Source organism: Rhincodon typus, chromosome 13 (assembly GCF_021869965.1).
Source record: "Rhincodon typus isolate 14 chromosome 13, sRhiTyp1.1, whole genome shotgun sequence".
In the NCBI taxonomy this organism is placed as follows: Eukaryota; Metazoa; Chordata; class Chondrichthyes; order Orectolobiformes; family Rhincodontidae; genus Rhincodon; species Rhincodon typus.
The window spans coordinates 58,972,734-58,986,746 of record NC_063344.1 but is presented as its reverse complement, the minus strand read 5'-3'; the positions used below and the strand labels follow the sequence as shown (position 1 = coordinate 58,986,746).

At 40.7% G+C, this 14,013-nt stretch overlaps 1 protein-coding gene across 4 annotated transcripts in view; it reads left to right on the top strand.

Moving 5' to 3' along the window:
* Positions 1-14,013, top strand: part of uggt1 (UDP-glucose glycoprotein glucosyltransferase 1) — a 120,187-nt gene that overhangs the window by 93,593 nt on the left and 12,581 nt on the right. For all 4 annotated transcript variants that reach the window (XM_020534527.2, XM_020534526.2, XM_048604294.1 and 1 more), the window contains 2 exons: positions 1,881-2,041; positions 10,695-10,809. In XM_020534527.2, coding sequence (XP_020390116.1) covers positions 1,881-2,041; positions 10,695-10,809 — 276 coding nt within the window. The remainder of the gene's footprint in view (positions 1-1,880; positions 2,042-10,694; positions 10,810-14,013) is intronic.

The following is a 14,013-nucleotide window of genomic DNA, read 5'->3' as shown; positions in this document are numbered from 1 at the left end:
GAAAAATTTTCCCTGCACTTCTCCCCTAAACTTCGCCCCCCCACCTCATCTTAAATGTGTGTCCTCTAGTAGTTGACCTTTCCATCCTGGGAAAATGCCTCTGACTGTCCTATCAATGCCTCTCATAATTTTATAGATCTCTATCAGGTCGTCGCTCAGCCTCCGACTTTCCAGTGAAAACAGTCCAAGCTTATCCAACCTCTCTTCATACCTAAAACCTTTCATACCAGGCAACGTCCTGGTATCTCTCCTCTTCACCCTCTCCAAAGCATCCATGTCCTTCTGGTAGTGTGGTGACCAGATCTGTAGAAAGAATTTAAACTGTGGCTTAACTAAAGTTTTAAACAGCTGTAACATGATTTGCCAACTTTTATATTCGATGACCTGGCCGATGAAGATAAGCGTGCTGTATGCCTTCTTGACCATCTTATCCACCTGGGTTGCCACTTTCAGGGATCTGTGGACCTGTACACCCAAATGTCTCTGTATGTCAATGCTCCTAAGGGTTCTGCCATTTATTGTATAATGAACACCTGAATTTGATCTTTCAAAATGCATCACCTCCCATTTGTTTGATACGCAGATGACTCATTTGCGATATTTGAATCTGCAGCCATATCCTGTGCTCAAGTTTTCCATTGAAATGGAGTAATCAAATGAACTCCTTTTCTTGATGCACAAATTGAGAAGTCTGCCAGTGGGTTCAACTACTATCTACTGAAAGCTTGTGTTCACAAGTCAATATGTATGTTGAGATTTCTATAGTTCTATGCACTACAGTATTGATCTTAATTGGCAACCTCATGAATAAGGTCCTAGCCATTTGCTCACCATGTAAGCATGATGCTAGAATACAGTATATCTAAAATGTCTTGCATGATAATAGCTACATCACTAGCTATTTATCACAGAAACTGATGAAAGGACCTATACCCAACACTTCTGGCCTTGAGTGGTGCACCATCAACCTCTGATTACCCGACAAGGGAAAGGTAGCTCAAACATTTGAACAGCTGAAGCCCTCTGTCTCATGGGGCAAATTTGCAGTAAACCCATGAGTTATTTCCACTAACAGGCTTTGCTGTCAAGCCAAAAAGATGTTTTGCCGACCACACATATGAATAACACGATAGTGCCAGTTTGATGTTGATTATATCGATCAAAAATCCCAAGGGACTGGCAGACTGTGTCAAACATCAGATCCTATTACCCATTCACAGGCAACATGCCGATTATGGTCAACCAGCTGGTGCTTGCGTGCCTCAGAAAAGTATGTCCTCTATAATTTTGCTGTTGAAGTGCTCAGAATTAAACTAATTTAAGAATATCAGTCAGGCTCCATAGTGTGATGCATTGTGTGCGCTAAAAGCTGTATGTGTTAACATACACACCTTTTGTTTTGAGTAGGCAAAAGAAATTCTTCGATACAACAGACCTTTTCCATTGAAAAGAAAAAGGGGTCGCAGAGATTGCCAACCTCTGCTGTTTTCCCATGGCAATACCCTCACCAGTCAGTAAATTGTTCCTAACAGATCTCCATGCCAACAGTGGCTCAAACAGTCCACATCCTTTTCTCATGCTGCATAAATTGAAATCCCTGTTAATTTCTTCTGTGTTCATCCTGATTCCTAAAACCTTAAAAATTAATTTGAAATCATGTTTGCAAGTTCTCCATGACTGTTTCTTCAATTTGTTTGATATTTAACTGTGATATTTAACAGCTTAACTTAGTTATATTTTTAGAATCATGAAGTTGCTGCAGCTCCAGTCACAAAGTTCAATCTTTAGTGAATCACAAAGTTGTAAAATATATTACAACTCCTGCCAAGAATCAAGAAAAGTGTAACACGTTTGCCTCATCAGTTTTACTTTTCTCACAGATAGTGCGAGCTGACTTGAAGGAGCTGCGTGACCTGGACCTTGAAGGAGCTCCCTATGGGTATACTCCTTTCTGTGAAAGTCGTAAGGAAATGGATGGATATCGCTTCTGGAAGTCAGGTTACTGGGCTAATCACCTACAGGGCAGGAAGTACCACATAAGGTATAGCTGTAATAATTTATGATACATCAAAGTGATTACTATGTCTACCTTTTAGATCTTTTTATAGTACAAACTAAACTCCTTTGGTATCAATGTCCCATTTTGTTCTGTTTTTATTTTATTCTTGTAAAGTGCTTTGACACACCCTTAGATGTATCGGTGACGTGTTTTACAAAATCAAAATATTGCAGAGGCTGGAATCTCACTCTACCTTACCTGCTGAGTGTATTTTCAATATTTGTTTTAGCTTCATTTCTTTATCTTTACATTTCCTTTCTGATATGTCAACATTCTCTTTGTTTTCTTTTTGAGACCAGTTTATGAAAACAGACGTGTGCATCATGCATATAGAGTCATAGAGTAATACAGCATTGAAACAGGCCCTTTGGCCCAAACTGGTCTGTGCTGACCATGGTGCCCACTCAGCTGGTTCCAATTGCCCACATTTGGTCCATATCCCTCGAAACCCTTCCCATCCATGTACCCAACCAAATGTTTTTTAAATGTTGCTATTGTACCTGCGTCAACCACTTTCTCTGGCAGCCCATTCCATACATGCATGACTCTCTGTGTGAAGAAGTTGCCCCTCAGGTCCTTCTTAAATCTTTGCCCTCTCACTTTAGACCTATGCCCTCTTGTTTTCAATTCCCCATCCCTGAGAAAAAGACTATATACATTCATTCTATCTATGTCCCTCAATAAGATCACCTCTCATTCTCTTATGTTCCAAGGAATAAAGTCCTATCCTGGCTAACCTCTCCCTATAAGTCAGACCTGATAGTCCTGGCAACATCCTCATAAATCTTCTTTGCTCACTTTCCAGTTTAAGTATGTCTTTCCTACAAACAAGGTGACCAAAACTGTGCACAAAACTTGAAGTGCAGCCTCACCAACGACTTATACAACTGTAACATAATGTCCCAACTCCTATACTCACTGCCTCAATGCCAATCTGTGAAGATTAGCAAGCTTGTGCCTTGATGCAACCAAAGTTGTGTTTTAGTAGGGCAGTTATGAGAGGCGCAAGCTTTGATAGCAACTTGTGACACCCACACTCATGCAGAATCTTAGTACTTGTGGAGTGATAAATTTTGGTGCCAATATAATGGAGCCTGCGATTGATAGCCAAAGTTATCGTTAACAATATTCTAAAAGCACCACATTGATCATTCTGACCAAAACCTGCCACGGATCTTTTTTTGGGATTCAATAAATGTAATTTTTCAGAGCATACAGGAAACTGTTAAAACCACTCAGCACCTAACAGGCTTCTTAACAACTCCCACACGGCCATGAGTGCTGGTTCTGAATGCAGCTGAGGCAAAAAGTAAAGCACCCTTTTCTCAGATACCAATCTCCATGACCTTCCGCCTCTGCAACTATGCTCCATCTCCAACTTCCCTTTCTTCTCCAAGGTTTTGCCAAATTTGTCCTTGTAATGTTCAGAACTTAATGTTTAAACCACTCCACACTACCCCTGCCACAAAATGGCTTTTACCAATATCACAAGTGACATTCTGCGTGACCATGACAAAGATCTTTTTCTTCTCTTCTTTACCTATCTGCATCCATTGACACAGCTGACAACACTTCTGCAGCATGACTTCATGTGTTTCCCACACATCGATCCTTGGCCACTCCTGTTTCTCATGTACTTTCTGTCCTTCAGCAATATCATTTACAGAGCATCACTTTCCATATTGATGTTGCTGATACCCAGCTCTACTTCTTCACCACCACTCTTAATCCTTTCACTCTCTCTGTATTATCGGACTGTGTTAGATGAGCAAAACTTTCCTTCAGTTTAAAATTGGGAATCCTGAAGCTATTATTCTTGGCTTCTGCCAAAAGTTCTGGTCCCTGTGCACTGACTTCAGCTCCCCACAGTGATCTTCCCAAGGCTAAACCCAACTGTTCTGCTATCACATTTGATCCTTAGTTGAGCTTCTGACCACATGTCATGCCATCATTAAGACTACTTATTTCTACCATGTAAAATTGTCCACTTCCATCCTTCTCCAGCTTATCCGATTTTGGAGTCTTCTTCTATGCTTTTAGTACTCCTAAACTTTGTTATTACTCGGAACTCCTGTCTGGTGTCTCACGTTCTACTCCTTGTAAACTTGAAGGTCATCTAAATCTCTACTGTACATGTTCTTATTCGCACTGAATACCATCATGTCTCTGATCATTGATTGGTATTGGCTTCCATTTAAGCAAATGGCTTAATTTTAACATTTTTATCTTTGTTTTCAAATCCCTTCATGGTTGTAGCCTTCTTTCTCTGTAATCTTCATCAGCCCTGCAATCCTCTGAAATATCTCTGTGTATTTCAAGTGTGGCCTCTTGAATATCCCTGAGTTCACTGATGTCCTTTCGCCTGCTCAGAATCTAAGATCTGAAATTCGCTTGCTAAGTGTTTCCTTCCTATCTCCTTCTGTTAAATTTTGTTTGATAATGTACTTTAAGATGCTTTACTGTGTTATGTGTGCTGTATGAATCCAAGTTACTATTGTGTGGTAAATAGAAACCAAACTCCTCGCAGGAAGTTGTCTTGTCCATTGTATTCTTAAGTACCCTTTTATCAATTTACTATATACTAAATTACTCCATACAACCTCCTGAACACTGAAAATGAATTGGTGCAAGTGTGAAGTCTCCCTCTTCAGGTTTTAATTGCTACAGCTTTTTAAAAAAAAGTGTTTATGTTTCTGCTTTCTCACTGAATTCAACCTTTCCTTCATTTCTTTATCTTTCTTTTTCTGATTTGCCATTGAATTCACTCATCCTCAATTCACTCCTATTTCTTCTTTTTTTTTGCTGAAGTCGTTCAACCTGATTTAATAAGGAGGTCCACAGTTGCTCTGTTCACCTAGTTCCCAAGTTGCTTGTTTTCTTTTGTCGTAACATTATTAGCTTGCACTTTCCATAATTTACCAAGCACAAATTTGTAAACAAACAATAAGTAGCAGATGCTGTTATATCAAAAATATCAAAATTGACTATTGCCTACTGCTTCCTAAGTGGAGTCCACCTGTCCTCTCTACCACAAATGCACATTTCTATAATACGCAGTTTAAAGCCAAAACGCTGCAAAGGACAAATTTGGAATTCCTCATTCAGTCTGGGGAAGAAGGGCGCATAAAGTAGTGTCTTGGAATGGTGACTGTGCAGAATCATTTGATTTGCTTTGTTCTTTTCCTCATTTTGAGATTAAATAAAATGAAGCTTTCTGTAATCGCTTGCTGTTGGAAAATCTTTTGCTGCTTGGCTAAACTTGAAAGATAATGTTTTCAAAATATAACCTGATACCACCAGTGCACACTCCCATCATGTGCCATGGACATTTACACGATGCTATTTGTATTCCGAGAGCGTACCGAAGCACTTCACAGCCAGTAAATTACATTTGAAGTGGAGTCCGTTTTGTTCTGTAAGCAGATATGTCAGCTAGAACCCAAAGTTCCAGAAAGATTAAATGAGCTAAATGGCAAGTCAATTGACTTTGCTTATGTTGGATGACCTTTACATCCACCTGAACTACAAGACTTAGCTTCAATTTTAATACCTTATTCAAAAGACAGCAGCTCAGACCATGTACCAGTCCTCATTATTGCACTGAAGTGTTGACTTTGATTACTTCAAGTCCTTAGGTGGAAATTGATCACATAACATAAAATGTGACTCAGTTTTCAAAGTACTTTTTAACAAAGGGCTGCACTGCCACCATGTGCCAAAGGGCAGCAATGCTTTTCTCTAAATCAGTCTTCACCTGTCATTTTTTCCCATTTTCAGTCACACGGATAGTTAGTTATTGGAATGACAAATAAATACAGTTCTGAAAAATAGCCATCTACATTTTGCATGTTTTTCTTGTAATAAATGCTACCTTGAAAAGCCGATAGAATTATTTTGATAACTTGGAGTCAAACAAAACGGCACATCCATTGTTTATTTGCATAAACTGCAATAATGATCAGTGATACAAAAGTGACAACTCTCTCTGCCTCTGTTGAAATGCGATGAAAGGTCTGAATTTACTATACTCATATGCAATATTCAAACTGGACTTTCCATATGACGGCAAGTCTGATTCAATTTGGTGTAATTACTCTCCAAGAAACTTGATGAGTAGTAATAACCCTTAGTTAATGTCCCCATACTGAAAATTATGGTGTTTCATTATTTCAAGTCCCACCTGTTGGACATTTTAATGTTGTAAAAGTATATCTTTAAAAATTGTCTGTCTTTCTCTCGCTTTCTATCTCAATCCTCCTGCCATTTCTTCTTTGTGTACCTGACTTGACATTGAATTCTCCCCCTCCAAGGACAAGATCTTTTGGATAGCTGTATTTTTTGTCCCGCCACCTGAAGAGGTGGTGAGGAACACATCCTCCTCCAGTCATATCAGGACCCATTAATTGATTGGAGACAAGATATCTGCCACTCACTCAGGCAGAGGACCTGCCTCAGAAAGCTGCTGGCCACACAATAGTAACTTGGATTCATACAGCACACATAACACAGTAAAGCATCTTAAAGTACATTATCAAACAAAATTTAACAGAAGGAGATAGGAAGGAAACACTTAGCAAGGGAATTTCAGATCTTAGATTCTGAGCAGGCGAAAGGACATCAGTGAACTCAGGGATATTCAAGAGGCCACACTTGAAATACACAGAGATATTTCAGAGGATTGCAGGGCTGATGAAGATTACAGAGAAAGAAGGCTACAACCATGAAGGGATTTGAAAACAAAGATAAAAATGTTAAAATTAAGCCATTTGCTTAAATGGAAGCCAATACCAATCAATGATCAGAGACATGATGGTATTCAGTGCGAATAAGAACATGTACAGTAGAGATTTTCTGTAGTCCAGTAACACTTGTGGCAGTATTGACCAGGATTGAATTGAGACGACAAGCAGTGCCCAGATTCTAATTCAGATGAGTAAGACAGATGGATTAAGGATGTGGATTGACACATGAACTTGTAATATTGGTACCATCACAGAGACATGGTTAAGGGAGGGGTAGGAATGGCAACTCAATATTCCAAGGTGTAGAGCTGGATGAACACAGCAGGCCAGGCAGCATCAGAGGAGCAGGAAAGCTGACGTTTCAGGTCTGGACTCTTCTTCAGAAGAAGGGTCCAGACCCGAAATATCAGCTTTTCTGCTCCTTTGATGCTGCCTGGCCTGCTGTGTTCATCTTGTTATCTCAGATTCCAGCATCGGCAGTTCCTACTATCTCTCAATATTCCAAGGTATAGGATCTTCAGGCAGGACAGGGAAGGGTGTAAAAGAGGAGGTGATGTACATTACTAATCAAGGCACAAGGATTTTCAATTGAGGCTTTGTGGGTGGCACATTGACATAAAAAGGGGGCAGTCACACCACTAGGAGTGTAATATAGGCCTGCAAACAGCCCCGCAAACATTCAGTAGGCAATAGATCAGCAACTATATAGTCACTTCACTGAGGTGTGCATAAACAATAATAGGGTAATTATATTAGGAGATTTCAACTTTGTCAACACTAATTGGGATAGTCAGAGTGTAAAGAGTTTAGAGAAGGCAGATTCTTAAAATATATTCAGGAGAGCTTTTCATATCAATGTGTAGGAGACCCAACAAGGGATGATATGATGCTGGACCTAATTCTAGAGAATAAAGCCAAGCACATATTCAAGGTAGCAATGGGAGAGCATTTTGGTGACCACTGTACATTTTAAGTTTTCATGGAAAAGGAAAAATATGGTCTGCAAAAAAACATTGAATTATGGAAGGCAGATTTTCTGAAAGTAAGCAGAATCTGATCAAAGTAGACATGGAACGGCTATTTCTGGATAAATTACAGCAGAACAGTGGGGAGGCATATAAATTTGGATTGAGTACAGGCCCAATGTGTACCCTTTAGGGTGTATTGTAAGCGGAACAAGTTTATTGACCCCTTGATGTCTAGGCATATTCAGGACTAGATAAAAAGGAAAAGGGAGCTTTTTAACAGGTAGAAAGGGAGCAAATCAACGGAGGCCCCAGTGGAGTATAGAAAGGGCAGGGAGAAATTAAGAAAGCAATTAGGAGAGCAAAGAAGATCATGTTTAAAACACTAAGATTTGGGAGAATTCTGAGATATTCGTTAAGTATATCATGGTGAAGAGCATATCCAGGGAAAGAATAGGACTCTTTATGGACCAAGGGACAGTCTGTGTGTGGGGCCAGAGGACAACGGTAGGGTGTACACAAGTAAATTGACCAGATGTGTAAATGAGAGTAGTGTAGTTGATGTAGTTTATACTGATTTCAGTGAACCCTTTGACAAGGTCCCACGTGGAAGAATGATAAAGAAGGTAAAAGCACTTGGAATCCAGAGTAACTTGGCAAGTTGGACCCAAAATTGGCTTCGTGGGAGGAGATAGAGGGTGGTGATAGAAGGCTGTTCATGTGAGTGGAAGCTGGTGTCCAGTGGCATACCACAGGGATTACTGCTGGGTCCTTTTATTGTTTATATATTTTATATTAAGAAACTATATAGAAGGAAATATGGAGGAGTTGGTTGTTAAGTTTGCAAATGACACAGACTGGCTGGGTATTGTTAGTAAGGACGAGGGTCTTAAGGTACAGGATGATATAGACTGATTGGTGAGCTGACAGATGGAATTTAAACATGGTAAGTATGAGGTGATGCACTTTGGAAGAAGGAACAAGACAAGGGAGTACTCAATGAATGGTAGCACATCAGGAATTTCAGAGTAAAAGAGGAATTTTGGGGTACTTGGCCACAGATCTCTGAAGGAGGTAGGTCAGATTCATAGGGTAGTTAAGAAAATGTATGGGATACTTGCCTTTACCAGTCTTTATATAGTTTATAAGAACAGGTAGGTTGTATTGGTCTTCATGTGAAAGGGAGTATGTGATGCAGTGGAGGGGGTCCAGAGGACATACACCAGGATTTTGCCTGGGATAGAGCAGTTTCTCTATGAAGAGTGGTTGGACAAGCTCGGGTTGTTTTCTTTAGAGTAGAAAAGGTTGAGAGGGGACCTGATTCAGGTAGATCAGATTATGAGAGGCATGAACAGTGTGGATCGAAAGCAGGTATTCCCCTTCGTTGAAGGGTTAGTAACAAAGGTACATAATTTTAAAGTGAAAGGTGGGAGGTTTCAAAGATTTGAGGTGAACCTTTCCCACCAGCCTTTGAGTGAAAAATCTGGAATGCACTGCCTGGGAGGGTAGTTGAGGCCGGAAACCTCACAACATTTAAAAAGTACTTGGATGAGCATTTGAAATGTAACATTCAAGGCTGTGGGCTAATTGCTGGAAGGTGAGGCCAGTGTAAATTTAGTGTAGCTTTTTGTTGGTGCAGACTCAGTAGGCCAAAGGGCCTTTATGATAATTCCCTAAATTGAGAGCTTGAGTAAGTGCAGAGATTTCACTGCAAGGAAGAAGCAGATGAATGAGGATGAGTGGTGCTCAGTGTGGAAAGGAAGCCCTTGAGGAAGGTATCTTCTCATTTTTGCCCAAGGAATGAGCAGAGTCACCTGCTGAATGTCCTCTTTACCCTGAACTCCTCTTGCCACCTCAAAGTTGAGGCTCAGTGGGAAGTGCTCTTCAGTGGTTTATAATTTAATGCCCTCAATTGGGACAAGATTGGACAGGCCGCACTAATCTTTGCCCGCCCTTGGTAAAATTGCAGAGAAGTGATAGGGTTGCGGGAAAGTGGTAGGCCCCCACAGCCTGAAAATGCTCCAGCAGTAGCTGTAAAATTCTGCCCTAAGTTACATATCTTTCTTGGTTGTTGCATTGTTAATTCCACAATCCTCAGTCTAGTGAAGGCAGGAGGTATTTGATTGCTCTGCTCACTCAGGCTCTCGACCCACTTTCCTCACTGCAGCTTTAGCAATTCAGATATTCAGCCACATGCCAGACTAAAGATTTAGATACTTAAATGTGCATTGCAAGTCTAATTAATAGCAGGCCTCATTGATTCACTATGTTTGAATTGATGTCTTGTGATATTTAATTTGAATTGCTCTGTACATAAGCCGAACCAATTATTTTAATAAATAAATAATGTACAATTTAAAAACTGAGCTAGATGACTAAGTGTATGGAACAGTTTTATCTGTATACAAAACAGTTGTTATTTATAGTGAAATTTGGAACCAATCATGAAGCTTTCATTATGAGCATCAGAGATTGATCCAGAGGAATCCTCAACAGTGACTTGGTGAATTCTCATTCTCAGCTTTGACCATGTATCAAAATTTGGCAGGCACACTGCTTAGTGCCCTCCTTACCTGAACAAATTCCCGCTGTGCAGACTGTTTTGTAAGAGGCTAGACGTCAATAATAGGTATAGGGAGCTCGATGGCCAAGCATGCATCCAAAAATATGTTCAGAACATTTGCAGCATTTTTGCTTTTTGGTGACCACAGTTTTTTAGGTGAATTGATAGTAGAAAGCCATTTCTAAAGGTTGAAGCAGGAGCTTATCGACGTGCCTTTTTGTAATTACGGTGAGTAGTTGAGTCTCTTTGTAGTATTATTAAAATGCAGCAGTGGCACACTAATATTTATTTACTATCATCACTTCAGCAATTTTATGACTTTAATGTTTTTACAAAAACATTTTTTAAAAATTCTCTCCATTCAGTGCCTTGTATGTGGTGGACTTAAAGAAATTCCGAAAGATTGCCGCTGGTGATCGACTCCGAGGGCAGTATCAAGGTCTCAGTCAGGACCCGAACAGTTTATCCAATCTTGACCAGGTATGTATACGTGTTCTTGGAATTGAGATGTGCCAATGAGTTGTAAAATTTTATTGAAGTTAATCCATGTCTTAATTTATAAAAGGCCAGTGATCATTTACAGATATACATTTATGCGTATAAGGTAGGAAAAAAAACAATATTTTGAAGATCATGCAATTCCAACAACAGACATTATGAGAAGATGAAAATCCAGATGTTGCTATCTTCTTGGTACGAATTACATTGTTACACTATCGTGAGGCACATTGTACAAACACCACTAGTCTTCCTTTGTGCTTCTGTGCACAAATCCCCTTTTATTTCTTACATTAGATTGGCACAGACGCTGAGCCTTTTTTTAAAATCCCGAGGAGTTTTAATCAATATACTTTAGCCCCTGTTGTTTCAAACAAAATGCAGCTGATTTCCTTCACCTTTTTCCTCCAAGTTGCACCTGTAGTCCCAGAAATCATCATCTCATTTGAGGCCAAAATTCTGCAGAAGGTGGAAATCTGAAATAGAGGGAGAATTTGGTTGAAATATTCAGCAGGTGTGGCAGCAGAAAGAGAACAATATAACTAACATTTTAACTCAATGACTCTTCATCAAAACTCTTCTCGTTGTCGGGTTCCTCTCATCAAAGTTAGGATTCCCTGCAGCAAGTGACTCAAAACAATAGTCTTTTTTATGAAATGAAAGCAGAATACGCTGGAGAAGCTCAGCAGGTCTGGTAACATCTTTGGAGAAAGAAACAGAATTAGCATTTTAAAGGAGAGTCATGAGACCCAAATCATTCACTGACTTTCTCTCTTCACAGCTGCTGCCAGACAGGCCGAGTTTCTCCAGCACTTTGTTTTCTTTCACATCTTCAGCATCTACAGTAATTTGCTTTGATTTTTTTTCTCTGACTTTGATAATTTGTCTACGTAAGGCACCTGTGGAGCATTTTGATGCTTGCTGAGCACTGACTTGAAATTTCCTTGTCCTTTTCCAACTGGCATAAAATGCTTGACTTTTCTTTTGTTAGATCAGGTGGTGTGGTCAGGATCAAACTCTGCACTGGGGGATGGGAAACCAGGCAGGCAGGGATTTTAATAGTGAGGAGCGTAAATGTCAGTTTCCCAATGGCATGATTATAACTGTGGATTAAGTTGGGGGCAGATAGCAGACAGATCAGCAAGTGCTTGAAATGTATTTTTAATGAATTGACATGTCGTGCATATTCATTAAAAACATTCACAGGAGTAAATTGTAAATTTTGAGATTAAATGCATAGAAAAGAAGTAACATGCCTTCAGATTCATAATGGTTTAATGTTGTGTGCAGCTGGCTAGATGATCTTCCTGATACATTTGGACTGTGGAAGAGGTGCTTTTCTTCAATGGGAAATTTTGTTGCATCTAGAAAGAAGTCTGGTGAGAGGTTCTCTGTGTGGGACGGGTGGTTCATAGTGGGCTTAATGAGGGTCACTAAAAATTGAGCGAGGGAGTGTACAACACCCAGAAGGTCAGTTTCCACAGTGGGAGCTTCAGTGAGAAAGTGAGAGATCAAAAGTTGATTGCAGATTTGGACAATGCTGTCTCAGTAGTCCTGGTGAGGTATTGCAATGAATTTTGTAGTTGGTACAACTGCTGCCACAGTGCATCAGTGGTACATGGACTGAATATTAAAGGTGCTAGATGGGGCACCTTCCTGACTTGAGTACTGTTGACCAATGGCAAGCCCACTGTTTCTATCAACCAAACAACATATAATTGTCTTGCTGATGCAGTAAAGTATTTGTTATGACAAGGCCATGCTCTAGGCATTTCGTAAAGACATTACTGCATTTCCACAGAAATTCAAAGCGACTGCCTATTTCAGTAGCTACTATAACATTTACTCATGGTTCCGGAATTATTGGTGCGTTTTTGATAATTACTTTTGCTGTTATGGGAAAAAAAACCCACTTTGGGCTGAATCTTACTTTTTTTTTGGCTAAGTGGCAATTTTGTTGAGTTTCACAAAGGATTACACAGGCCAAGCGGGTTTTCTCACTAAAGTTACCAAACTCACTTCATTAACTACCTACCCTTCCTCTCTCTTGCCCCCTCTTGTCCAATTCTAGACCGAATCTACCACCCTCCACTGTTGGGGTATTCCACAGTGGACTGGCACCAGCGCCATCTGAGGTTGTCACCTGGGTCCGTGCAGTCTTAGCTGTCTGGAAGTATGCCCAGCAATGTAGCAATAAGGTCAATGTCCACCTCTTCTTCACCAGTAGAAGTGCTTTCTTTACAAAACCTCACTCTCAATTTGTCTTTGCTATTGTACCCACCTTCCACCAAGGGCTCAATCTCTACCACTCTCACTGTTGCATGCAACATCATCCCTCACTTGCTGTCACTCACTTCATTGTGACATTTCCCCACCTACATGGAAGGTAACAGCTTTGCCACCTACTTTCATCTCCTTTAATACCTGTGGGTGTCTCTTTGTCTCATTCTATAAGGCAAATGGCTCCCAGTAGGACCAGAATATTCAAAGTGGATTGTGGGCTGCCCAGTTCAACTCTTCATCCCTAATGTGGAGAAGATCTGGAATATAACCTCCCCAAGGAGCTGACTGACTGTGCCCAAGCCCCTTGATAGACATTGAAGGCTGACCTTGACTTATTGTGCTGGGCCTCTTTGGACCAAGTCTATCTCCCTTCACTTGTCTGAAGGCTGCTGATAGGCATAGCTTCCTTATTTTTGTATGCGCTAAGTGGCATGACAGTACAGCAATACTATGAGCCTGGTATCTCTGGCTGATGGGCAAGGCGTAAAAAGACAAGTCGAGAAAGGGATGTTGTGAGCATTCAGGTGAGGTCAGAGTAAGGGAGTACTAAGAAGGCAAATGACCAGGCCGGTAATGCAGAGATAACAAGGTGTAGAGCTGGATGAACACAGCAGGCCAAGCAGCATCAGAGGAGCAGGAAAGCTGACGTTTCAGGCCTAGACCCTTCTTCAGAAATAGGGGAGGGGAAGGGGGTTCTGAAATAAATAGGGAGAGAGGGGGAGGTGGATAGAGGAAAAGATAGGTGGAGAGGAGACAGACAGGTCAAAGAGGCGGGGATGGAGCCAGTAAAGGTGAGTGTTGGTGGGGAGTTAGGGAGGGGATAGGTCCGTCCAGGGAGGATGGACAGGTCAGGGGAGTGGGATGAGGCTAGTAGGTAGGAGATGGGGGTGGGGCTTGAGGTGG